The 27,924-nt window shown below is 45.0% G+C and overlaps 1 protein-coding gene across 1 annotated transcript in view; it reads left to right on the plus strand.

Annotated features, from left to right (window-relative positions):
- Nucleotides 1–27,924, plus strand: part of BMAL1 (basic helix-loop-helix ARNT like 1) — an 81,240-nt gene that overhangs the window by 21,597 nt on the left and 31,719 nt on the right. Inside the window, 7 exon segments of the mRNA XM_077453601.1 lie at nucleotides 13,894–13,912; nucleotides 14,218–14,365; nucleotides 19,292–19,312; nucleotides 21,524–21,568; nucleotides 22,845–22,880; nucleotides 24,745–24,902; nucleotides 27,460–27,539. Of these exon segments, the coding sequence (XP_077309727.1) occupies nucleotides 14,226–14,365; nucleotides 19,292–19,312; nucleotides 21,524–21,568; nucleotides 22,845–22,880; nucleotides 24,745–24,902; nucleotides 27,460–27,539 (480 nt within the window). The 5' untranslated portion in view covers nucleotides 13,894–13,912; nucleotides 14,218–14,225.

Genomic DNA, 27,924 nt, shown 5'->3' on the forward strand with positions numbered 1-27,924 from the left:
AATGGAGTGGTCGTCTTACCATGTGGGTCATGGCTCATAGTTCATGTATGTTCAATGACTGGCATTGGTCACACCCAAAGAGAGGGAGCAAAAGAAAAAGCCGCAAAGAAGGATCGGGAGTCCCAAACAATCTACAGAGGCATGAAATTATGGTAATGAGCGAAAGATATTTAATTCAATGTGAAGCCAATATCTGATTACTCAGATATTACCTATATGGAAACATACCTGAGAAGTAGTAATTATAGGATATACTAGAATCAGCGCAGGCTAGCTAGGGCGATGTGCCTTTCAGTATTTGGGTACTGTCAGACTGTCTTTAGACGGAATCCTTTTATACCATTTACCTGTGTGAATCAATAGCAGGGACAGATAAGAATATAGTAATATGGTCAGCGAGACCAAATCAAGTCAAAATCGATCAAAAATTGTAACAAGTACATGGTCCCCTTAGCGAAACCTAAACAGACAGCAATGTACCTTGAGATAGCAATGTCAAAGCATTGCAGCGCTGAACCGCTGTTAGCCCTTGTACGGTCGGAGATTCCGACAACCAAATCCGTCGGATTTTGTCCGAAACTGTTGCATACACACGGTCGGACGAAGTTGTCGGAATGTCCGATCTTTCAGAACGTGATGACGTTATTTCGTTACGACGGGACTACGTTCAGGCTAGTAGCCAATAGCTTTGATGTAGGAATTTGATCTGAGCATGCGTGGCACTTTGTCCGATCGGAATTCTCTAAACATGATCAGAGTATGTCCGATCGGAGCATTTTGTCGGAAAATATTTCCGGCAAGTTGGAAAATTTGGTCCGACGAATACAGTCCGATACAGACCACACACAGTCGGAATATCCGACAAAATGCTCCGATCGGACACATTCCGTCTGAATCTCCGATCGTGTGTACAAGGGCTTAGACCCAGAAATATACTGACGAGAGGTCCTCCACAGTCAGTTGCCAACAAGGCAATGACATTTGCTCGATTTATAAATCCATGCCTCCAGCCTGGCGGCGTCTGACGTCACCACCGAGCTGCGGGCGTGTTAATAGAGGGTCCTGCCCGGAGCAGAGCCCAAAACCGGTACTGCGCGAGCGACGTGACTTGCGTCAGTCTCGCGCAGCGGGCATCTAGGATGATGGCATCCACCCCACCGGACGGACGGTGGAGTAAGAGGCCAAAAAAAGGGGAGAGGGCGGGGAGACTAGATCACATCCGCCCTTTGTTCCTCCGAACCCAAGATGGGCAGAAAGAAACCTAATGGGGCTAGACATACGGGCGGATAGATCCTCACTTACAAGGGGGCAATCTGCAACAGCCGCATTGATTGGTAGGCTGTATTGAGCAGAATTGCCCCCGGGCACCCGCGCAGATCGTCTTAAAGGGACAACCGTAAAGAAACTGCGGCAAAAGTCAATCTTAAAAGTGGATGTAAAATTACAATAAAAATGAATATTGAAATAATAATTGAATTAAGTTAGACAATAAATAATGGTCAGCTCAAAATAAAGGCTGATCCTTGAAGTAAGGTATATGAAGAATACTTTTTATTTGTGAATGAGATAATGAAATGAGCATATAGATACCCACAAGTCAGTGCGGCCGCCACAAAAAAAAAACTCCCTTACAAAAAAGGCTTAAAGCTAAATGTGTCATTCAAACCTGGGGACCGTGTGGCCCCAAGGTTGAATATCCAATGTGTTTCTCGTTGCAATAAGATTCGGTTATAATCGCCTCCCCGATCTCCCGGGGGTACATGTTCCAACGCAAAAAAATGCATGAGTTTGTCGTCAAACTGATGATGGAGGCCAAAATGGCGACTGATGGAGGTCTCCATTTTTTTTTTTTTTTTTCCCCGTACCAGGGACACATGGTCCCTGATACGGTGGAAAAAATGGACGCTTTGTTTTTCCTATATAAAAAGCGTTGCATTGGCATACCATGATGTAAACTATACCAATGGACTGGCAGGTAACCGCAAATTGTGGTTTAAATACACACCCGTTAGGTAACGGGATAGATTCCGAGGCGTACAAATACCTGCAGAAGCCACATTTGTGGCAGGGCTCACATCCCTTTCATTTTCTGCCTATCACAAATGGAGGAGTGAAATGGCTACAGACTAAGGAACCATGTAATGAACGTGATCTTCTATAGGTGACCCCAGGGTAATCCGAGAGATGTTTAGCTAATGTTGGATCACTCTTCAACAGGTACCAATACCTTTGAAGAATGTTCTGTATTTAGGAATGCTGGCCATTAAACGTGGTTATGAGTCTAACCCCAGGGGCGGTTCTCGTAGGTTTCTGGCCGTGTATCAGGGTTGCCCGATCCTGTTTTTTTGCCTGTCGATATGAGCGTTTTGAGGCATTTGTTGCTATAGCCTCTTTGACGTAGGCACAATCGAAGCTTCTTGTTCAGTCAGTGTGATCGCTACAATTTAGTATAAGGTGAAGGTATTTGGCCGTAAGGGATACTCGATATCAAGGGGGCCGGGTGAGAGCTCGATGCGTGCAGCAGAGAGTCCGCCGCAGAGGGTTTTCGATAGAGGGTGGATTGAATTTCACCATTGGTGTTCACAAAAAATGTCTAAAAAAGTTATTCTGGAGAGACTCCTCTCCATAGTGAATTTTAAATTGAAGGAATTAACCCCCAATAGATCCACAAAAGTAACCAAATCCACTTCAGTGCTGTCTAAATAAAAAAAATATCATCAATATACCTACGCCACGTAGGAATTGATTCAAAAAAAATTTGAAGATTTTCTTGGCGGAAAATATGGCGCTCCCAGCCCCCCAGGTTGGCATATAAGGGGGCACATTTGGTCCCCATAGCCACACCCTGCACCTGGAGGTAATGGGAGCGTCCGAACAAAAAAATATTGTTTGTCAAGATAAAATGTAAGAGTTTTAGAATGAATTGCATATAGTCATGGGAAATTTCACCATCTTCAACAATGAAGCTCTCCACAGTGCGAACCCCCAACTCGTGGGGGATCGAACTGTAGAGAGCCTCCACATCAAGGGCCACCAGCCAAGCACCCTCTGAAATCGAGGTACCATCTATGGCTCTCAGTAAATTGGAGGTATCCTGTAAGTATGAGGTTAGGAATTCGACATAGGGGCGTAAGAAGTCGTCAATAAGGGCACTAGCATGTTCAGTTAAACAACCCCTGCCCGAAACTATAGGACGTCTGGGAGGATTTTGAGGGTGTTTATGCACCTTAGGTAGGGCGTAGAGGGTGGGAGTTTTGGGATTTTGGACGTTTAGATATTCCCAGGTTTTCTTTGTGATGAGCCCCTGTTGGTAGGCTGATCCAATTAGTTTGCCGTATTGGGCATTGACGTGCCCAACATGGCTTTCTGGAACCCTGCGATACCAATCTTTGTTCTTAAGTAGATTGGCAACCATCTCTTCATATTGTGCAACATCCATCACTACAAGATTGCCACCCTTGTCCGAGGGTTTAATAATGATGTTAGTGTTCGATTGTAGAGAGGAGAGCGCCTCCCTTTGTTGGAGGGTCAAGTTGGACTGCTTTCGCCCAACCCATTTGGTTTCAACAAATTCTTTAGTAACTTGCTGCAAAAATGCCCAAATATTGGGATTGCTTTGAAGGGCAGGGAATTTAGTGGACTTCAATTTGTACTCTTTAGGAATATATGGAGTGCATAAAATGCCGGGAGAGGCCACCAGGGGGGGACCAAAGCCTACATCTGATGACATTGTTATGGCTTCTTCAAGGTCAGTCTCGTCAATATGCCCCTCATCCCATAACTCCATTAATTCCTCCATGGCCTTCACCTCAGAGAGACTCAATCCCTGCGCAGGGAAGGGTTCAGACTGATGTGAACTCTGCGTGGAGGTTCGAGAATTGTCGAATATTACTTTGAACATTAATTTACGGGCGTATGGGTATCTATATGCTCATTTCATTATCTCATTCACAAATAAAAAGTATTCTTCATATACCTTACTTCAAGGATCAGCCTTTATTTTGAGCTGACCATTATTATTGTCTAACTTAATTAAATTATTATTTCAATATTCATTTTTATTGTAATTTTACATCCACTTTTAAGATTGACTTTTGCCACAGTTTCTTTACGGTTGTCCCTTTTTAAGACGGGTCTCAAACTGGCGGCCCTCCAGCTGTTGTGAAACTACAAGTCACATCATGCCTCTGCCTGTGGGAGTCGCGCTTGTAACTGCCAGCCTTGCAATGCCTCATGGGACTTGTAGTTTTGCAACAGCTGGAGGGCCGCCAGTTTGAGACCCCTGCTTTAAGACGATCTGCACGGGCGCCCGGGAGCAATTCTGCTCAATACAGCCTACCAATCAATGTGGCTGTTGCAGATTGCCCCCTTGTAAGTGAGGATCTATCCGCCCGTATGTCTAGCCCCATTTAGGTTTCTTTCTGCCGGTTTCGGAGGAACGAAGGGCGGATGTGATCTAGTCTCCCCTCCTTCTTCTTTTTTTTTTGGCCTCTTACTCCGCCCGTCCGTCCGGGTGGATGCCATCATCCATTGATTGATTGATTTTGACTTGATTTGGTCTCGCTGACCATATTACTATATTCTTATCTGTCCCTGCTATTGATTCACACAGGTAATTGGTATAAAAGGATTCAGTCTAAAGACAGTCTGACAGTACCCAAATACTGAAAGGCACATCGCCCTAGCTAGCCTGCATTGATTCTAGTATATCCTATAATTACTACTTCTCAGGTATGTTTCCATATAGGTAATATCTGAGTAATCAGATATTGGCTTCACATTGAATTAAATATCTTTCACTCATTACCATAATTTCATGCCTCTGTAGATTATTTGGGACTCCCGATCCTTCTCTGCGTCTTTTTTTCTTTTCCTCCCTCTCTTTGGGTGTGACCAATGCCAGTCATTGAACATACATAAACTATGAGCCATGACCAACATGGTAAGACGGCCACTCCATTATTATTTTTATATAATATTATCATTTTTTGTATATGTACCTTTTTAGAGTCTGTGATTTTGAACTACCGTTTACATGTATGTCTCATGTTTAAACATTTTTTCTCTTAAACAATTTGTTATATTTATTAATAATTGTCACTTTACTCGCTTGAATTTTGACTTACTATAATGGATACTAAATTTTGAATATATTTTTGCTTTAATATTTTGGCACCTCAATACATTGGCAATTTATTTACTTTTCAATTTATTTTTCAGTTTTTTTAACGCTAGCTGCATTATCCTGAGGAAGCTTAAGGGAGCGAAACATGTTGAAATTTGCAGCATCTTTTATATGTATAGATTGGTAACATGTGTGGTCAATTTTGATCCTGTACCTGCTCTGTACACAAGTATTTGATATCTATCTAAATTTTTTCTATTATTGTTTTTTAATTTCTGTTTGTATTTCAAATAAAATGTATTTTACCTTGGGCACGTTATTGATCTGCCTCTACTAGGTTTAAAAGTCCCGGGGGTTGGTTACCCTCCAGCCCTTTCAGTTCCCCTTCCCTTTTTTCTTAATACTTGTACTTTGGGATGTGGTACCCCCTTATAGGAAGACTTGTGTCTTGATCACTTCATCTATGTATCTTTTTTGCTACCTCTATATTAGGTGTTGAAAATTTGGGGATTTTTTTTTTTTTCATTTTGTATAGCAAAAATGTAAAACCCCAGTACTGTTTAAATACCACCAAAAAAAATTTTTTATTTGAAAAAAAATTATATGAATTTAATTTGGGTACAGTGTTGTAATTACCAGTTAAAGTAGCGCAGTGCTGAATAGCAAAAAAAAATGCCCTGGTCCTGAGGAGGGTAAAACCAAAGTGGTCAGACGGGTGTTTATACTTTTTGTATCTAGCATTTTCCCATTACATATAATGTGATCTGTGTTGGTGTGCGTATTTTTTATTTATTTATTTTTTTATAAACGCACATTTTGGGTTGTCCCTAGAAAAGGGGAAACTAGTTCTGGGGGGGGGGGGGGGGGGGGGGGGGTCCCTAAGGCATCCTCTTAACTACCTCCTGCCAGCCGGTTAGGCTAAGGCCCCTTTCACACTGCAGGCGTCAGCGGTAAAGCGGCGCTATTTTTAGCAGCGCTATTTTGGCTGCTAGCGGGCGGTTTCAACCCTCCGCTAGCGGCCAAGAAAGGGTTAAAAACCACCGCAAAGCGCTGCTACAGCAGCGCTATGCCGGCGGTATAGCCGCGCTGACCCAATGATTTCAATGGGCAGGATCGGTGTATACACCGCTCCAAAGATACTGCTAGCAGGACTTTTTTTTTTTTTTTTTTTTTTTTTCCGGACTTTCACACTGGGGAGACGGCAGCGACTGTTTCAGGGCGCTTTTCGGGCGCTATTTTTAGCGCTGTAGCACCTGCAAAGCTCCCCAGTTTGAAAGGGGTCTAAGGGTGGCTTTCTCGTTCTGGGGTGACATCATATGACGTAGTCCCAGTCTGCAAGCACGGCAAATGGCAGCCCCGTTCCTTGGTAAAGAGCCGATGACAAAGTTCTTTACCCATGTGATCAGCTGTGTCCAATCGCAGCTGATCACATGTAAACAAGAAAATGCTGCTGATTGGCTCTCCTTGCCTCACACTGACAGCGGAGGAGAGCAGAGCCGATCAGTGGCTTTTCCTTACAGGGGAACTGCACTGATTATCAGTGCAGCCCCCCAACAGTGCCCATTAGTGCAGCCTGATAGTGCCCATCAGTGCAGCCTCATCAGCACACATCAGTGAAGGAGATGAATTAATTTACATAATTTTCTGACAAACTAAGGCCGCGTACACACGGGCGGATTGTCTGTCCAACTTAGTCCGCTGAACAGTGTTTCAGCGGACAATCCGCTCGTGTGTGGGCTTCAGCGGACTGTTTCAGCGGACAATCTGACGAACAAAGTCTTACGGAATTTCCATAAGACAGTCCGTTCAAACTTGGTTTCAGCGGACAGTCCGCTCGTGTGTAGGCAAGTTGGACGGACTAAGTATGGCGCATGCTCAGGGTTTACACGGCCGAAGGTTGCATTGCAGTGTATTGGACGTCGTTTTTCTAGTCCCGTCGTACGTGCTGTACACGTCATCGCGCACGCTTTCAGTGGACTGTCTGCTCATCGTGTGTGGTCAAGTCCGTTCATGCAAATTTTGAACGGACTCTCTGTCGGATTGTCTGCCGAACTTAGTTGGGCAGACAATCTGCCTGTGTGTACGCGGCCTAAGAAAAAAAGTTATTTTTTATTTTTTTTTCTTTTCAAGCCTTCTTCTTTTTTTGGCATTTTCGTTTTTTCCACCCAAAAAAAAGCTATATTTTGTATGAATAAAAAATAAAAATGCAATTTGGGTACAGTATTGCATGCCATGTCATTTAAAAAAAAAATGTGACTGCGCTGAAAATTAGCCAGGACAGGAAGGGGGTAAAAGTGCCCGGTATTGACGTTTTTAATTTGCAGGGAATTCCTCTCGCTTCCTGTTTGGCTATGGGACAGGAAGTCAGAGGAAATCTCCACAATTGGACACAGATGGTGGAAAATTATTATTATTTTTTTTATAGGGGTCATAAACCCTTCCTTACTCTTTAAAAAAAAAAAAAAAAATGGGGGGGGGGGGGCGCACGAGGGGAAGGAGGGAGGGAAAGTTTTTGTTTGTTTGTTTTTTTTTTTTTTTTTTTTGTTTTTATAGTTTTAATTTTAATGAATAAGTCATTGCAATCAGTTTATATAAAGTGAGCCACCGGCGGGTTCTTTGTCAGCCATATACCATGCATTGTAATCAGGATTGTACTCTATTGCTGCTTTAGGGCGTGTTCGTGTCTTATATATATATATTTTTTTTTTATTGCAAGTTCCTAGGACAGATTTTATCTAGATGGACAGCCAGTTCCCCCATCTAGATAAAATCTTGTGTAAACCACTTACACCTAATTGGATTCAGACTGTGAAGTATTTATAACTTTTTTTTTCTTTTCCACTCTCCATTCTACTGAAGATGAAGGCTACCAATAAAATCATGTCATTTAACGGAACACAGCCTTCTGTTACAAAGCGAGTCACTTCCACCCCCCCTCTCTAATCGATCGGTTTGACGCTTTTCCTGGCACTTTGTGTCTGTACTCTTCTTCCTGACCTCATTCTGGCTCTTTTTTTTTTATTTTTTTTTATCGCTCTTTTGGATGCAAGAAAATTGTGTACAATATATAGAACAGCTTTTCTCCAGCCCTAGGGTTCCTTTCACAGGTTGCTAGGGGTTCCTTTAGCAATTCCTGTCTCTCTCGGATAAGTAAACACCGACACCAATTATATTTTTAGATACAACCAGCATGGGAGTTCTTCCTCTGACCAGGATGACCCATTTCCCAACGATTGCTGATTTAAGGTGGCCTTTCTTCACTCGCCACCAATGCAAGGGAGCAGTTTACTAACCACCAGTGTAAGGGGGCGCTATAGTGATCACCAGTGTAAGGGGGCGCTATAGTGATCAGTGTAAGGGGACGCTATAGTGATCACCAGTGTAAGGGAGCATGTCTTCACTGTCTTCACTGACCATCGATGCAAGGGAGTAACTTACTGAGGTGTAATGAGGCATTTTGCTGACCGCCTGGGTGGGGGGGGGGGGGCGCCCATGTTCGCTACACCGACCGCTAGGATGAGTGGAGGGGGGCATGCTACGCTGACCCCTGGTGCAAGGGTCTCTTCTGAATGGCTCATCCAATGTTGGTGGGCTTTTAATCCATTTACCACCGCCAGGGTGAGTGAGTGAGTGGGGGGGGGGCGCTGTACGCTGACCGCCAGGGTGAGTGGGGGGGGGGGGGGCGCTGTACGCTGACCGCCAGGGTGAGTGGGGAGGGGGCGCTGACCGCCAGGTTGAGTGGGGGGCGCTGTACACTGACCGCCAGGGGGGGGGGGGGGGCGCTGTACGCTGACCGCCAGGGGGGGGGGGGGGGCGCTGTACGCTGACCGCCAGGGTGAGTGGGGGGGGGTCGCTCTACGCTGACCGCCAGGGTGAGTGGGGGGGGGTCGCTCTACGCTGACCGCCAGGGTGAGTGGGGGGGGTCGCTCTACGCTGACCGCCAGGGTGAGTGGGGGGGGGTCGCTCTACGCTGACCGCCAGGGTGAGTGGGGGGGTCGCTCTACGCTGACCGCCAGGGTGAGTGGGGGGGGGTCGCTCTACACTGACCGCCAGGGTGAGTGGGGGGGGGGTCGCTCTACGCTGACCGCCAGGGTGAGTGGGGGGGGGGTCGCTCTACGCTGACCGCCAGGGTGAGTGGGGGGGGGGGTCGCTCTACGCTGACCGCCAGGGTCAGTGGGGGGGGTCGCTGACTGCCAGGGTGAGTGGGGGGGGTCGCTGACCGCCAGGGTGAGTGGGGGGGGGGTCGCTCTACGCTGACCGCCAGGGTGAGTGGGGGGGGGGGTCGCTCTACGCTGACCGCCAGGGTGAGTGGGGGGGGGGTCGCTCTACGCTGACCGCCAGGGTGAGTGGGGGGGGGGGTCGCTCTACGCTGACCGCCAGGGTGAGTGGGGGGGGGTCGCTCTACGCTGACCGCCAGGGTGAGTGGGGGGGGGTCGCTCTACGCTGACCGCCAGGGTGAGTGGGGGGGGGTGCGCTGTACGCTGACCGCCGGGGTGAGTGGGGGGGGGGCGCTGTACGCTGACCGCCAGGGTGAGTGGGGGGTCGCTCTACACTGACCGCCAGGGTGAGTGGGGGGGGGGTCGCTCTACGCTGACCGTCAGGGTGAGTGGGGGGGGTCGCTCTACGCTGACCGCCAGGGTGAGTGGGGGGGGGGGTCGCTCTACGCTGACCGCCAGGGTGAGTGGGGGGGGTCGCTCTACGCTGACCGCCAGGGTGAGTGGGGGGGGGGGTCGCTCTACGCTGACCGCCAGGGTGAGTGGGGGGGGGGTCGCTCTACGCTGACCGCCAGGGTGAGTGGGGGGGGGGTCGCTCTACGCTGACCGCCAGGGTGAGTGGGGGGGGGGGGTCGCTCTACGCTGACCGCCAGGGTGAGTGGGGGGGGGGGTCGCTCTACGCTGACCGCCAGGGTGAGTGGGGGGGGGTCGCTCTACGCTGACCGCCAGGGTGAGTGGGGGGGGTCGCTCTACGCTGACCGCCAGGGTGAGTGGGGGGGGTCGCTCTACGCTGACCGTCAGGGTGAATGGGGGGGGGGGGGGTAGTCGCTCTACGCTGACCCTTGGTGCAATGTTGGTGGGCTTTTAATATGTTTACCACCAAGGTGAGGGAATATTACATTTTATGGCTTCTTGTTTTTTTTTTTTTTCTCTAGCCATTCAATTTTGTTTGCTTCCTGTTCACACTAGAGCACCAAGAGCTATAGATGTACACAGAGGTTGCCTGAGACCTAAAAGGGGTTTAGTGGGTTCCTCCATGTTTAGAAGTTTGGGAGAGGCTGGTATGAAAGATTCAGAACATATATAATGGCATCTAGCCATGGATTTTAATAAAGTCATTGGCTAGAAAGAATTGGTATCTGTTTACTCAACGCAACCCCATATTTTACCACAAAAAATGTGTTTTAAGTTGTGTGTTTGCAATAAACACAAATTTTTAAAACTCTAGAATTTTATTTGTTTTTTATTTTTTGATTGAAAATTTGCGTTTTAATAAACAGGCATACTGTCATGTGACCTAAAGATCTGCAACTATGATCTTTATCTTCTACAGGGCCTCCGAGTTCAGAAAATATATAATGTTCTGGGGGTTTAAAGAGGAAGTAAACTCCTAATTTTTATTTTCTATAATATGTCTTACCTGTAGGTACTGTAAATATCTCTTTAAATTGCACTGTGTAGGAGATATTCAGAGTGCATGCAGCTGATGACGTCCTCGGCACATGCGCTCTGAAGGTTGGGCTTACCATGCCTGACCTTCGGAGCCTGTGCCGTAAACAGCAGCATGCGCGGTTGTGATGTCATCGCAGGTCTGTCCACTCACAGCGCCGTAGCCCGTGAACCTGGAAGAAACTCCGGGGAAGATGTCAGCAGTGTGCAGGATTTTTTTTTGTACGGGGTTTTTTTTTTCTATTTTACTACTAGAAATTATAAAAAAAATAAAAAATGTTCAATGCGTGCAAAAAATGAAAATAACCTTCTCTACAGCCGAACTAGCTTTCTAAAGGGGTGTCTACTGTGTGTGTGTGTGTGTGTGTGTGTGTGTTTTTTTATTATTTATTTCAGTCTCCTGTTTGGAATGTGGCACCTTACTATATAAAGATGCAGTGAACCTGAACTCCGAAATGAAAAATTTTCTATCTTGTTAGAAACCTCTAGAAATGTTATTTGTGCCTAGACTGTACAATCAAAAATGTGTGGTGTTTTTTTTTTTTTTGTTTTTTTTTATTATTATTATTTTTTGTTGTTTTTAAATTCTTTCTGAGAACTAGCATGGTGCTTCTGTGCTTAGGTACTCTTCTTCTGTAGTCTCATAGCTGCATATCCTCAGTATGAGATCCATCAAGGCATTGCTGTGTCTGATTGCCAGCCTCTCCAGATTTAGAAGGATTTTTGGTTGTGTCACCACTGTGCTGGTTAGTGTTCTCCTTGCTGTAGAGAGGAAGCTGTGCCTAAGATTCTAAGCCACTGTCTGACCTTGCCTGATCTATGAAAATTGGTGAATATTATGCACACCCTGAGCCACCCCCTCCTGTAAATTTACCTAAGGTTGTGTGTGTGTGTGTGTGTGTGTGTGTGTGTTTTTTGTATTTTTATATTTTTTTTCTATTGGGCTACAGAGCACCAATCCCCAGAATAAATCAAGTAGAAGCAGGGAGGTACTTGCACTGCAAGGTACAGCTTCCTCTGAGACTGGTGCAAGCATTGGACTATAAGCCCCATAGCCGGACAGTGACTCTGGTGGAGACACTTGGCTGTAACTCCCGCTGGAAGTAGACTGTGGTGGGGAAACTTGGCTTTAAGCTCCCTCGGAGTAGAGCATCTGGTGTGGACTCTTGGCTGTAAGCTACCCTCTGGAGATAGAGCATCTGGTGTGGACACTTGGCTTTAAGCTCCCTTTTTGGAAGTAGAGGTACTGGTGGGGACACTTGGCTGTAAGCTCCCTCTGGGGGATAGAGACTCTGGTGTGGACACTTGGCTGTAAGCTCCCTCTGGGGATAGAGACTCTGGTGGGGACACTTGGCTGTAAGCTCCCTCTGGGGGATAGAGACTCTGGTGTGGACACTTGGCTGTAAGCTCCCTCTGGGGATAGAGACTCTGGTGGGGACACTTGGCTGTAAGCTCCCTCTGGGGGATAGAGACTCTGGTGTGGACACTTGGCTGTAAGCTCCCTCTGGGGATAGAGACTCTGGTGGGGACACTTGGCTGTAAGCTCCCTCTGGGGATAGAGACTCTGGTGTGGACACTTGGCTGTAAGCTCCCTCTGGGGATAGAGACTCTGGTGTGGACACTTGGCTGTAAGCTCCCTCTGGGGATAGAGACTCTGGTGTGGACACTTGGCTGTAAGCTCCCTCTGGGGATAGAGACTCTGGTGTGGACACTTGGCTGTAAGCTCCCTCTGGGGATAGAGACTCTGGTGGGGACACTTGGCTGTAAGCTCCCTCTGGGGATAGAGACTCTGGTGTGGACACTTGGCTGTAAGCTCCCTCTGGGGATAGAGACTTTGGTGGGGACACTTGGCTGTAAGCTCCCTCTGGGGGATAGAGACTTTGGTGGGGACACTTGGCTGTAAGCTCCCTCTGGGGGATAGAGACTCTGGTGTGGACACTTGGCTGTAAGCTCCCTCTGGGGGATAGAGACTCTGGTGTGGACACTTGGCTGTAAGCTCCCTCTGGGGGATAGAGACTCTGGTGTGGACACTTGGCTGTAAGCTCCCTCTGGGGGATAGAGACTCTGGTGTGGACACTTGGCTGTAAGCTCCCTCTGGGGATAGAGACTTTGGTGGGGACACTTGGCTGTAAGCTCCCTCTGGGGGATAGAGACTCTGGTGTGGACACTTGGCTGTAAGCTCCCTCTGGGGGATAGAGACTCTGGTGTGGACACTTGGCTGTAAGCTCCCTCTGGGGGATAGAGACTCTGGTGTGGACACTTGGCTGTAAGCTCCCTCTGGGGGATAGAGACTCTGGTGTGGACACTTGGCTGTAAGCTCCCTCTGGGGGATAGAGACTCTGGTGTGGACACTTGGCTGTAAGCTCCCTCTGGGGATAGAGACTCTGGTGGGGACACTTGGCTGTAAGCTCCCTCTGGGGATAGAGACTCTGGTGGGGACACTTGGCTGTAAGCTCCCTCTGGGGATAGAGACTCTGGTGTGGACACTTGGCTGTAAGCTCCCTCTGGGGATAGAGACTCTGGTGGGGACACTTGGCTGTAAGCTCCCTCTGGGGATAGAGACTCTGGTGGGGACACTTGGCTGTAAGCTCCCTCTGGGGATAGAGACTCTGGTGTGGACACTTGGCTGTAAGCTCCCTCTGGGGATAGAGACTCTGGTGGGGACACTTGGCTGTAAGCTCCCTCTGGGGATAGAGACTCTGGTGGGGACACTTGGCTGTAAGCTCCCTCTGGGGATAGAGACTCTGGTGGGGACACTTGGCTGTAAGCTCCCTCTGGGGATAGAGACTCTGGTGGGGACACTTGGCTTTAAGCTCCCTCTGGGGATAGAGACTCTGGTGGGGACACTTGGCTGTAAGCTCCCTTTTTGGAAGTAGAGGTACTGGTGGGGACACTTGGCTGTAAGCTCTCTCTGGGGATAGAGACTCTGGTGGGGACACTTGGCTGTAAGTTCCCTCTGGGGATAGAGACTCTGGTGGAGACGCTTGGCTGTTCCCTCTGGGAGCAGGGACTCTGGGATAACGATGCCTTATTTTTAAAGCGTTATGTTGGGTCAATATAATTATGGGAAATAATACTTTTTTTTTTTTTTCTTCTCCTTTGCAGTGATCAACAAAAGACCATGGTGAGTAGGTGACGCGCTGTATTGGCCTCCAAGAAGGTTCTAACCTGTGGTTCTTACTTCACCAAGACAGCCTCTTTTAGGTTGGTTCTCTCAATACCTAATGTCTTCATGTGCTCTGCTTGATCTGGCTCTTGCAGTGCAATTGTATAACCTGCCGTTATGTATTGTTAACATGAAACCTGTTCTGAGGTTAGGAGATGGCCATCTTATTGTGTCACTAAACACCGTCTCCGAGGTTGTTATATAAGACCATCACGGGGTTGCGCTCCCACGCTTCACATCTCCAATATTTTCTCGGTCTTCAGATTTTCCAATGGCTGACCAAAGAATGGATATCTCGTCAACTATCAACGACTTTATGTCCCCAGGCCCCACCGACCTCATATCCAGTTCACTCAGTACAAGCAGCATGGAGTGTAACCGCAAGAGGAAAGGAAGCTTGACAGATTACCAGTAAGTAGTCTTTATTATGGCCTTCTCCTGTTCATAATGGCTAGGCCACTCCTGTGTCCATTTTTCTTGTGATACCTTCCAGGAAATGGGAAAAGCAGGTTTGTAGTTATCCTCTGGGGTAAAATGTGTGATAAAACCAGATAGTGTGATGCCATGGAAAGTTGCATAACTCTTAACTATATCAGGTTTTCATCTCCAAGTGATGCATATAGGGAATTTTCCTTTCCTTTCCTTTTTTTTCCTTTCCTTTTTTCCTTTCCTTTTTCCCTTTTTTTTCGTTTCCCTTTTTTTTCGTTTTCCCTTTTTTTCGTTTCCCTTTTTTCGTTTCCCTTTTTTAGTTTTTCCCTTTTTTCGTTTCCTTTTCTTTTGTTATTCAGTTGCAAGGCCGACTTGCCTCCAGCCTAAGCTCGGGGTTAATGACATTATCAAGGCTGCAAGAGGAGGTCAAATGGTTAACTACATGTAATCCTGACAGCACATGCGTTTTTATGATTATTTTGTTTAGCAAAGGGCTCAGATGGCCTTACATGGTTGGTTAACCTGGGGCCCTCCAGCTGCTGCAGAACTTACAAGTCCCATTCATGCCTCTACCCTTGGGAGTCATGCTTGTAACTGCCAGCCTTCCAATGCCTCATGGGACTTGTGGTTCTGCAACAGCTGGATGGCCACAGGTTGAGCATGTGCTGTATGGCATCATCGACCCCAGCCTTCTGCAGTGACAGGGAGCGAATACAACAAAATAAACAAAATCCATATCAAAATAATCTGTGAGAGGTAAGGCTATGTTTTAACACAGTAGGCATTTCTATTGCCTATCTAATACAAATGCATATTGATGGGTAGCTCACTTTTTTTTTTTTTTTTTTTTTTTTTTTTTTTTTTTTCTTTGAGTCCCTAAAGTCTGCCACCATACATGCCCTGGCTGTGGAAAGATAGTGTAAATGTGAACATCTTCGAGTGAATTGTCAGCAGAACGCATGAGCGGCCTAGAAATTTGCAAGAATTTGTGTCTTGGGATTCTGGTTCCTAGGGAAAGCGGAACTATACTCTCCTCACCTCGGCTCCATCGATGCGGCGCCCCGGAGCTCCCCGCCCGAAGGTGTTAGCTTCTGGGTCTCGATCGCCAACCGCTGTGATTGGATGACATCACTCCCACGCATGCATGGGGAGTTCAGTCAGATTCAGCATTGCCAAATTTGTACAGTGAGCTGCTTGCTGTACGGGAGGGGGGGGGGGGGGCAGACAGGTAGGCAGGTAGGTGCAGAAGAGACCAAGCCTGTCTCTTCTGCATTCAAATTCCTGCTTGTGTTTAATTCTGACCTCAAGTTTCACTTTAAGCCAATCTGTCAGGAGGAAGATTACCTGCCTCCAGAAGCCTCTGATGGAAGCTGTCATTCTCTGTAGGCACGTAGGACTCTCTCGCTGAAATGGCATCCCCAGCACTGAAGCCAAATGTGTTCACCAGTCAACAGTGATATGATTGTGACAACACTATGTATAGCTTTATTATTATCCATTATATTCACTTTCCCTACATAGACGTGACTGAGGCTGGAAATGACGTTTCGTCATGGAGGCCGCAGAGGTGATTTGTGTTCCAGAGTTTCTATAGTAACCGGATCGACTTTTTTATATAGTTTGACGCATAGAAGGATCTTGACTTTAGACCGTGTACTGTTTGTTAATGTCCTTTTTATAATGGAAGGATTGTGCCTGGCCTGTTCGGTGTTTGGCGATTTTTTTTTTTTTTTATTTTTTTTATTTTTTTTTTTCTGCAATTTTTTATTTCCTTTTTTATAGCTTTATATTCTGCAGCACACACCTATGAATCCAGTCCAAACTGATTTTTTTTAAATGCATCTTTGTATAAGGTCTTATTCACACTTGTGAATGGGCAATTACATGCTGGAACCTCGGCGGGGCTTCCTGGTGATTTTAGCTGCAGGAGGGAAGCCCCCATTGAAAGCAACGCGAGGCTTACAGCTCCTGCAGCTAATTGCGGCCGATTCCAAGTAATTGCTGCTTGAGCAGTCGCATTTTAACAGTCTGCCATGTACACAGACAGTCTGTATCCAAGGCATTCATTTTTTAGGTAATTGCTCCTTGCGCGGTTTACAGGCGAGCGGCTGCATTTAGCAGTGGTAGTTGTCAGCCTCCAAAAAATGTTTTAAATAGTTGGGAAAGAGGTGTTGGTATTTTGCCTGGAGACAGACTTTAACAGTGATACTGGAACAGCCAATAATATACAGAGCATCTGGAAAGTATTCACAGCGCTTCACTTTTTACACATTTTGTTATGTTACAGCCATATTCCAAAATTGATTAAATTCATAAAATTTTACAAACAATACCCCATAATGACAACGTGAAAGAAGTTTGTTTGAAATCTTTGCAAATTTATACAAAAAAATAAAAAAATCCCATGTACATAAGTGTCGCAGGCTCCTCCCATGTACATAAGTGTCGCAGGCTCCTCCCATGTACATAAGTGTCGCAGGCTCCTCCCATGTACATAAGTGTCGCAGGCTCCTCCCATGTACATAAGTGTCGCAGGCTCCTCCCATGTACATAAGTGTCGCAGGCTCCTCCCATGTACATAAGTGTCGCAGGCTCCTCCCATGTACATAAGTGTCGCAGGCTCCTCCCATGTACATAAGTATCACAGCCTTTGCTCAATATTTTGCTGAAGCTCCTTTGGCACCAATTACAGACTCGTCTTTTTGAGTGTGATAATACAAGCCTGGCACACCTATTTTTGTGCAGTTTCTCCCATTTTTTTCTTTGTAGGACCTCTCAAGCTCCATCAGGTTGGATGGGGAGCGTTGGTGAAAAGCCATTTTCAGATCTCTCTAGAGATGATCAATTGGGCTCTGGCTGGGCCACTCAAGGACCTTCACAGAGTTGTCCCGTAGCCACTCCTTCGTTATCTTGGCTGTGTGCTTAGGGTCGTTGTCCTGTTGGAAGATGAACTTTTCGCCCCGGTCTGAGGTCCAGATCGCTCTGGAGAAGGTTTTCATCAAGGATGTCTCTGTACATTGCTGCATTCATCTTTCCCTCCATCCTGACTAGTCTCCCAGTTCCTGCCGCTTGAAAACAGCCCCACAGCATGATGCGGCCACCACCATGCTTCACTGTAGAGATGGTATTGGCCAGGTGATGAGCGGTGCCTGTTTTCCTCCAGACATGACGCTTGCCGTTCAGGCCAAAGAGTTCAATCTTTGTTTCATCAGACCAGAGAATATTTCTCATGGTCTGAGAGTTCTTCAGGTACCTTTTTTGGCAAACTCCAGGCGGGCTGTGATGTGCCTTTTTACTGAGGAGTGGCTTCCGTCTGGCCACTCTACCATACAGGCCTGTATGGTTGGTTACTCTGGAAAGTTCTCCTCCCTCCACAGAGAAACACTGGAGCTCTACCAGAGTGATCATTTGGTTCTTGGTCACCTCCCTGACTAAGGCCCTTCTCCCCTGATCGGTCAGTTTGGCCGGCTGGCCCGCGCTAGGAAGAATCCTGGTGGGTCCAAACTTCTTCCATTTATGGATGATGGAGGTCGCTGTGCTCATTGGGACCTTAAATGCTGCAGAAATGTTTCTGTACCCTTCCCCCGCTCTGTACCTCCATACAATCCTATCTCAGAGGTCTATAGACAATTCCTTTGGACTTCATGGCTTGGTTTGTGCTCTGACATGCACTGTTACCTGTGGGGACCTTCTATAGACAGGTGTGTGCCTTTCCAAATCATGTCCAACCAACTAAATTTACCACAAGTGGACTCCAATCAAGTTGTAGAAACATCTCAAGGATGATCAGTGGAAACAGGAGGCACCTGAGCTCAATTTTGAGTGTTGTGGCAAAGGCTGTGAATACTTATATACATGGAATTATTATTATTATTATTATTATTTTTTTTTTAAATAAATTTGCAAAGATTTCAAACAAACTTCTTTCACGTTGTCATTACGGGGTATTGTTTTGTAGAATTTTGAGGTAAATGCATGAATTGAATCTATTTTGAAATAAAGCTGTAACATAACAACATGTGGAAAAAGTGAAGCACTGTGAATACTTTCTGCATGCACTGTATGGTAGATGGTGTGTTTTGATCTATAGGTTGCACACACCTATGGACCTAGTGATGTCATGACTTCATCTCTGTGCTTCTCTATGTAATGCAGGTAGATCATGGCTGGTGGGAGGGGCTGTGCAAAGCTTCCTAAAGATCACAGCGGCACACCCTTCCACATTACTCCTCTTAGGGGCCCTCAGTTTTGATGCAAGCAGTGGGCTGGATCTTGGGATTATGCAAATGTTAAAATGTCTTTGTGGGTGTCAGTCTGGAGGAGTGGGTGTTCCTAGGCAGATGGAATTTGCATAAAGAACACCCTCCTGTGATGCTGAGCCGCCATGATTGGAAGGACTGAAATACAATGAAAGAAAGGGACAGGCCAAGGATAGTGAGGCAGTGGAAGGAAAGGGCGGCAAAAAGGACACATGCGGGCGCAAATGCCTAGTGCATTACCACCATCAAGTTTTGATTAGATATAAAAGCCAAAAACCTACTCGCATGAGGTGGTACAAGCGTATCTAAACCCCAATCCAGCTTGGGGCGATGCCAAAATTCTGCAGTTGGAAAGCTAACACGTTTCGGGGGACAAGCCCCCTTCCTCAGGGCAGCTCTGAGAAGCGGGGGGGGGGCTTGGCCCCCGAAAAACGTAATAAGTTGTACTTCGGCCTGTAGAACATGAAGGGCTGAAGGAGAGGCTGGAGGGGAAGATTTATCTTTTTCTCCATCTTTCTCCTGCTTAACCTGAAAACCATCTTCTGATAATAGATTCAGCTCACGTCTCTTCCTCTCTATGTATTCTTTTATAGTTTGTTTATGGAATATGCAAATTACCCTGTTAATGTAATATTTTCTTGTTTTTCAGGCTTGATGGCTTTTCTTTTGAGTAAGTATACACCAAGTTCTTTATTTCTCTCTAATCTTTACACACTATTGGCACACTGAAAATGTCCCACCATCCTTTGTTATATATTGTTACATAGTCACACTTTTTATTTTATTTTTTTCACCTCTGTTCTTCATGTCTTTATTCCTCATAAGATACGTTTTTTTCCTTATACAGTTAAGTCCATATATATTTGGACACAGGCACACTTTTCTTTCTTTTTGTGTCTCTGTACGCCACCAGAATAAAATGTAAACGAAACAATCCAAATGAATTTGAAGTGCAGACTTTCAGCTTTAATTCAAGGGGTTGAGCATAAATATCAATTACAAATTTTAGGAACTGCAACTATTTTTTTTTTTTTTTTTTTTTTTTCTTTTACACTGAGATCAGGTGATTGACTCGGCCATTGCAGAATATTCCACTTCTTTTCCTTCAAAAGCTCTGGTGTTGCTTTTGCAGTGTTTTGGATCATTGTCCATCTGTACTATGAAGCGCCGTCCAATCAACTTGGGCTGACGGTATATCTCTAAACGCTGCAGAATTCATCCGTCTGCTTCTGTCACATCAATAAACGCCAATGACCCAGTGCTACTGGAAGCCATGCATGCCCATGCCATCACACTGCAAGCTCCACCATGTGACCATAGATGACGTTGTGTGCTTTGGATCATGAGCTGTTCCAAGCCTTCTCCACGCTTTTTCTTTTTTTTTCTCTTCCTGTCATTCTGGTACAGATTATTCATAGTTTCATCCATCCAAAGAATGCTTTTCCAGAACTGGTCTGGCTTTTTTAGATGTTTTTTTTTTGGCAAAGTCTAATCTGGCCTTTCTATTCTTCAGGCTTATGAATGGTTTGCACCTTGTGGTGAACCCTCTGTATTTGCTGAAGTCTTCTCTTGATTGTAGACTTTGACAATGATATTCCCACCTTTATGGAGAGTGTCATTCACTTGTCTGAATGTTGTGAATGGGTTTTTCTTTACCATAGAGAGAATCCTGCCATCATCCATCACTGTTGTCTTCTGTGGACGTCCAGGACTTTTTATGTTGCCAAGCTGACCAGTGCGTTCTTCTTTCCTCCAGAATGTACTGAACTACTGTTTTTTTGGCTACTCCCAATGTTGCTGCTATCTCTGGATTTGTTTTGTTTTTTGAAGCCTTCCAATGGCTTGTTTCACTTGCATGGACAGCTCCTTTGAACACATGATGTAGGGTCACAGCAACAGATGCCAAATGTAAATGCTACACTTACAATCAACTCCAGACCTTCTACCAGGTTAATTGATGAAGAAATAACAAAGGAGTAGCCCACACCTGGCCATGAAACAGCTTTTGTTTCGGTCGTCCAATTACTTTTGGTCCCTTGAAAGAAAAAAAGAGGGGGGGGGAAGGGGTGACTATTCTTAAGAGCTGTAATTCCTAAACCCTTCCTCGGATTTGGATGTACATACCTTCAAATTAAACCTGAGAGTGTGCACTTTCACCCCATTAAATAACTATATCTTGAATATGTTTTGGTAAATACATGAAAAATCTAAAATTGTATCTGTGTCTAAATATATATGGACCAAACTGTGTATATTGTATCTAAAGAGGGATAGGGATTGTGGTCTAAAAAAACAAAAAAAAGTCCTATGTTGCAGCTTGCCCATTGTTGGGTGGGATGGCTGCCTGCATTAGTCTTATTTTATTTTTGCCTGGTGATCCTGCCGGTAACACCCTTCCTGTCCATGGATGACAACGCTCACTCGCTGTACTCTATGGTGGAGCAGAATTGCCACCCTAGAACTGGACTACAGAAACATCCTGCTCTCATGTTCTCTATAAACCTCTACAACTTGGATGGGAGGTGTTCTGTAGTTCTCAGGAGTTAAATTAAAATTAAAGGCAGCCTTCTCCTCTTCTCTTCTTTTTTTATTTTTTTTTTATATATTTTTTTGTCATTAAACAGATGGAACAAAACACTTTTAGGCCCCTTGCACACTGGGACTGCTGTTCCGCCTAGCAGCAGTGTTTTGGCAGAAAACTCCATGCAGACTGTAAAATATTTAGCCCTTAGTACTGTCACACAGCACTGATCATTTAGTCTGTTGGTGTCCTATGTTTGATTGGTTGCTGTCATTTTAGTAGGAACCAGCTTCATAGTATGATTTGGACATTTTGGATTAACACATATTTTTATTGTATTTTTTTATTTATTTTTTACAGCCACGGGGAAGGTATGGATACCGATAAGGATGATCCACATGGGATGTGAGTATTCTCTGAAACCCACTTAGAATGCATTATGTGCACCGAAATTAAAATTTCAGGATGCACCTGGCTCAAGCTAAAACCGAAATTGACAGTTTTTGAAAAGTATATATTTTTTTTTTTTAATTTTATTTATGTTCGAATTTTTAATTATCGTCATGACTTTAAATGAATGTGAATTTGTCGGCCAAATATAGGCACCTTTTTTGAAGCGGTGTTAAAAATCCTGCTTGCTGCATTTTTTAATTTTATGTTTAGTCGGTTAAAGCCGCACCAAAAACGCAGCTCCCCATTGAAATGCATTGAAAACACCGCAAGAATGCATCAGAAATGCAACAGTTTATTTTTTTTATTTTTATTTTTTTTAATGCATATTTTTTATGACTTATGAAAAACACAACATAAACACAGTAAAATCGCAAGCATTTTCGGTAGCCATCATTGGCACCTTTTTTAATTTTCTTTCAGCATAATGCTCAAGACCCTGATAAATTTTGCTGCTTCACTAATTTATTGGATGGTGATTGGGTGTGCATTCTTTTGATTGGCTGTCAGCCCTCATATTTTGTCTGGAGAGCATATCCACAAAACGCATGTCCTAATTGATGACCTTAGTAATTTTTTAGCATTGATTTGTCACCTGTCTTATGACCCTAAGGCCCTTGTGCCCAACCTGCAGCTTGAGGGCTGCATACGGCCCTTGGTATATGATGTGCGGCCCTCGGACCTCCAGCAGTCTGTAGTGGGAACATTAATTAGGGTAATAGCATTAATCTCAACTAGCCTCATGTAACCTCTTCCCAGCTTCGTATTATCTTCTGCAGCATCTTCCCACCAACGATGTATCCTCTCCTCACTCTCTGACCCTCATTTCCTCTATTAGGTCTGCAGTCTCTGACCATCCTCAAGTATTTCATACATTTAACATTATGTGCCGCCCTTTGCTGATATCTGGGGCCGTGTTTTGAGGCCCCCTATAGCTCATAAGCTGACAACCATTGCACTAATTCAGATGGGTACTGAGAGCCATTCTCTGTGCTGAACCGCTTTTTGCTGCATCTGCATCCACTTCGGAGCCCGGTCAATGATTTGCTGGCACCCGCTTAATCGGCTTGTGCAACTAAAGTGTGTTGTGTGTGTGTTTTTTTTTTTTTTTTTTAAACCATGTTTAAATGTAATATGCTTGCAGCAAGTAGATTGGGTTCTTTTTTATTTATTTATTTTTATTTATAATATATTCATTTTTTTTTATTTTTTTTTTTATTTTATTTTTTAGGTTGGACTATCCTGAAGGTCGGATTAAAAACGCACGGTGAGTCACACTGCAAGTGGCCAATTACCTGGTGATGTGATGGCAGATAATCGCCTTTCATAACCATATGCAGTTTTATATAAATACAGCCATTTGTTCTAAAGAACCCAACACAACTGTTGCGTGTAGAGGGGGTGGGGGGAATATGGCTGCGGCCTCAAGGACTCGGCAAAATGTGTTCTAGAGAAATCCTCTGAAAAGAGATGAGAGCTTTTTCCAACTTTTATTTTTTTATTTTTTATGTGACCTATAAACTCAATTGAAAAACAAACTGACAACTTTTAGGGGGGAAGTAAAACTAAAAAAACTAAAATAATGTGGTTGCATAAGTGTGTGCACCCTCTCATAACTGTGTTCATAATGAAGCAATCACATTCAAACTCATGTTAAATAGGAGTCAGTACACACCTGTCACTTCATTTAAAGTGCCTCTGATTAACCCCAAATAAAGTTCAGCTGTTCTAGTAGGTCTTTCCTGACTTTTTTTCTTAGTTGCATTATTCAGCAAAAGCCACATGGTCCTCAGAGAGCTTCCAAAGCATCAGAGGGATCTCATTGTTGAAAGGTATCAGTCAGGAGAAGGGTACAAAAGAATTTCCAAGGCATTGGATACACCATGGAACACAGTGAAGACCGTCATCATAAAGTGGAGAAAATATGACACAACAGTGACATCACCAAGAACTGGACGTCCCTCTAAAAGTGATGAAAAGAGAAGAAAACTGGGCAGGGAGGCTGCCAAGAGGCCTACAGCAACATGAAAGGAGCTGCAGGAATATCTGGTGAGTACTGGCTGTGTGATGACAACAATCTCCCGTATTCTTCTTATGTCTGGGCCATGGGGTAGATTGACAAGACGGAAGCCTTTCCTTACAAAGAAAATGTCGGAGGCCGGCTAAATTTTGCAAAAACACATCTGAACTCTCCCAAAAGCATGTGGGGAAATGTGTTCTGGTCTGATGAAACCAAGTTTGGACATAATTCCAAAAGATATATTTGGTGTAAAAAAACAAACAAAAAAAAAAAACACTGCACATCACCAAAAGAACACCATACCCACCGTGAAGCATGGTGGTGGCAGCATCGTGCTTTGGGGCTGTTTTTCTTCCGCTGCAACAGGGGCCTTAGTCAAGGTAGAGGGAATTGGGAACAGTTCCAAATACCAGTCAATGTTGACACAAAACCTTCAGGCTTCTGCTAGAAAGCTGAACAAAGAGTAACTTCGTCCTTTTCAGCACAAGAACCACATAAAGCATACATCCAGATCAACAAAGGAACGGCTTCACCAGAAGAAGATGAAAGTTTTGGAATGGCCCAGCCAGAGCCCAGACCTAAATCCCATTGAAAATCTGTGGGGTGATCTGAAGAGGGCTGTGTGCACAGGAGATGCCCTCACAATCTGACCGATTTTGGATTGTTTTTGCAAAGAAGAGCGGGCAAATATTGCCAAGTCAAGATGTGCCATGCTCATAGACTCATACCAAAAAAGACTGAGTGCTGGAATAACCTCAAAAGGGCCTTCAACAACGTATTCTTGTAAGGGTGTGCACACTATGCAGCCATATTATTTTCCCTCCATCTAAAAGATTTCAGTTGTACAGTTTATAGATCACATTAAAGGTGGAAAAAGTTCTGAAATTATTTATTTATCTTTGTCTCTCCTTTTTTTTTTTTTTTTTACATCACAGAAACCTGACATTTTAACAGGGGTGTGTAGACTTTTTATATACACTGTATATAGGTGCAGTATGTGTAAATTATTTTCATAAACATTTATAATTTTAAAGGCATTGCAAGTGAAGGTGTTTTTTTTTTTTCGTGTGTGGTGTTTATTTTTTCATGCTTTGATGGTTCTCTGTTTCAGGGAGGCACACAGTCAGATTGAGAAGCGGCGCAGGGATAAAATGAACAGTTTCATAGACGAGTTGGCATCTCTAGTGCCCACGTGTAATGCCATGTCACGGAAGCTGGATAAGCTAACGGTACTGCGAATGGCGGTGCAACATATGAAGACGCTACGAGGTAAGTGGCCCTGCTGCACACCGAGTAACCATCTACACTGACATTGGTTCACTCTTATGACCCACTGTAGCCCCGCCCCCATCTTCTGTTTCCACTTTGACATTCATATTAACTTTAAGTGGTTTTCAGTTTGTGTTTTTGTTTTTGTTTTTTCAGTACTCTATTGGGGCTTGTTCCACACTTGCTTTGCTCTTTGAAGAGCGATCCACATTTAGATTGCTCTAAGGAGAGGATTTGATAGTGTGGAGGTGTTTTACCACATCCTCGCTGCCTGCTTTTAAAGGCTAACTGCGCTTTTGTGGGAAAAATGGCAATTGTTTTTTAAATACATTTTTTTTTTTTTTTTTTATATTACAATTGCTCCACAAGTCGCATTGTAATTGAATGTTATCAAAAATACCTTTTTCCTTTTCAATCTGCAGCCGCTGTGTTTTTTTTTTATTTTTATTTTTTGTGTTTGTATTTTTTATAAATTTTTTTAGTAAAATTCAATGCAATGCATATGGCAACCTGGGGGTGTTCTGTACACAGATGCGTCTCATGCCTGATGAAGGGCTCCTGCGAGGACCCAAAAATGTTGTTTCTGCTGTAATAATGTGATTGCTGAATAAAGCTTTGGACCCGTTCTGGAGATCCGTGGTGGTGCTGGTGACATTCTCTCGCTCTGTACACAGATGGTGTATGCAGAGCAGCCCCTTTCATTTGAATGTTTCACGTTTTAGTGGGTCCCGTGCCTGTTGAGATTGACGGAAAGGTATAATTGTGGCCACTGCAGCTAAAGGCAGTTGGGGGTGGTGGCAAAAGCGCAGCTCAACTGTTGGGCTTTACCACCCCCAACCCCCCTCCACCGCTAATGTGAACGAGTCCTTGAAGTGGTAAATAAGGATCTTTATCAGCACACCTCGGTTATAGTGATAATCTTGTCCTTTATTCTCTGAAAGCAACAGGCATCAGAGGCTGACATTTCCAGGCCTCACAGGATACCGTAGCCAAGGGGTGTGTCAACCCTAATTTCACCACGGGCCGCATTATAATTGCCCTCAAAGGGTCTGTAAGACTAGATGTCCAGAGCACCCCCCCCCCCCCCACATCAGAAGTTAAGTGTCCCCCACCATCTCGTGCATCACAGTCCACCCCCCCCCCCTTTACCTTGTACTTATTCCAGGAAAAAGTGAGGGGCGGAGCTGGAAATCAGAAAGTGCAGTGTCTGGAGGAGGAGCAGAGGAGGGCAGGAGTCAGCTGCTGGATGATAACAGGGGAGGAGGAGACAAAGGAGGGGAATGCAGCTGCACAGAGAACACAGGATCTGTAGGATGAGTTCTGTCCCCCTCTCTGCTGCTGACTGTGGAGATGGGTGGGTGTGTGTGTGTGTGTGTGTGGGGGGGGGGGGGGGGGTGGAGGTGGCGCAGCTGCAAGAGAGGTGCGGGGGCCACATGAAATAGCATAACGGGCCACGTGTTTGACACGTGTCATAGCCAAAGCACTCTACATAGCTGTGCTGCTGGAGATCCTTATTTTCCTATAATTGCATGGTGGCACTATCCACCAATTTACTACAGCACCCTACAGGAACTATGGGCGAGCCTGTAAGGAGCGAGGTGGTTACAATACATTTCGAAATTAGAATTGAAATCGCGCTAAGTAATAAAAATATGCAGCTACCACATCAACTGTAAATGCATAGAAATAAAAAGTGCAGCACTAAATATCCAAATGTGAAAAAAACCTAAACCCCAGCATCCAATCAGTCAAGTCCAAATACTGTATTTCCAGCTGTAATGCCAGTGTAAGTATCGGTGAAAATGAAGCCCTTCCAAAGACCCAAAGACAATAAAGCCACATCCAAACAAGCCTGTGTTGAAAAAGAACGCATTCACCATCCACTCAAAAATACGCTTACCAGATGGGTTTGACTTTCAAGTTATAAAAGTGCCCTTTTGTCAAGGACGAGCGCATTGCTCCGCAACAGGAGGAAATCTATGCGCTCCGATTACCTCTCATTCCAAGGTCCTCCTCATGGCCATAGTGATAAAAAGAGAACTGGGAGAACCACATAAATCCATCAAAAGCAACGATCTATTAAAAAACATAGATAATGCTCACAAATGGAGTAGCAGCCCAGTGACGAAACGCGTAGGCTGGAGCTGGCTTATGTGACGCATCATCGCATACTTTGGCTTCCGTAAGTGGTTTGCACCTGTCCCGGGCTGCTACACTGTTATGCATATGTGGATAATGAAGATGTTTTGTGAGTATCTCTATGCTTTTTAATAAATCATTTTGTTTTTATGGATTTACACTGTGGTCTCCCGGTTCTTTTTTTTTTTTTTTTTTTGCCACTATGACCATGAGTATGACCTTGGGATAAGGGGTATCGGAGCGCAGAGATTCCATTCTGCCCCAGAATAATACGCTCTTCTGTGACAGATGCTCAGTGTGCACTCCTTGCAATATCCATCCTCCAAAAAAAAAAAAAAAGTTCCTCTTAAATGATTACCAGGTGAACCGTGCGCATGCAGGCTTCGGGATTCATGTGACGTTTTCTCTCCATCTACAGGTGCTGCAAACCCGTACACAGAAGCCAATTACAAGCCGGCCTTCCTATCGGACGATGAGCTAAAGCACTTGATTCTCAGGGTGAGCTGGTTTTATTGTATGTACTAGGACAGTGATGGGGAACCTCGGCACTCCAGATGTTTTGGAACCACATTTCCCATGATGCTCATGCACTCTGCAGTGTAGTGGAGCATCATGGGAGATGTAGTTCCAAAACATCTGGGGTTCCAAGGTTCCCCATCACTGCTCTAGAAGTTCTTTTTATTTTTTTTATGTCCACCCGGACACAGCAAAGTGTACAGGAGCTCTGAAGTATTTACAGGCTTCATGAATTTAGGCATTCTTACCAAGACCATGGCCATCATTCAGATTCAGAACTCGTTGGGCTGGGCTGAAGGGGATTGGTGACCCAGGGAAATAGATCTATTTTCTTTATAAGGATATTCTGCTATGTCAGGCTTAGTGG

This window comes from Lithobates pipiens, unplaced genomic scaffold, assembly GCF_037356315.1.
Source record: "Lithobates pipiens isolate NorthernLeopardFrog02 unplaced genomic scaffold, aLitPip1_a1.2 Scaffold_24, whole genome shotgun sequence".
Lineage (NCBI taxonomy): Eukaryota > Metazoa > Chordata > Amphibia > Anura > Ranidae > Lithobates > Lithobates pipiens.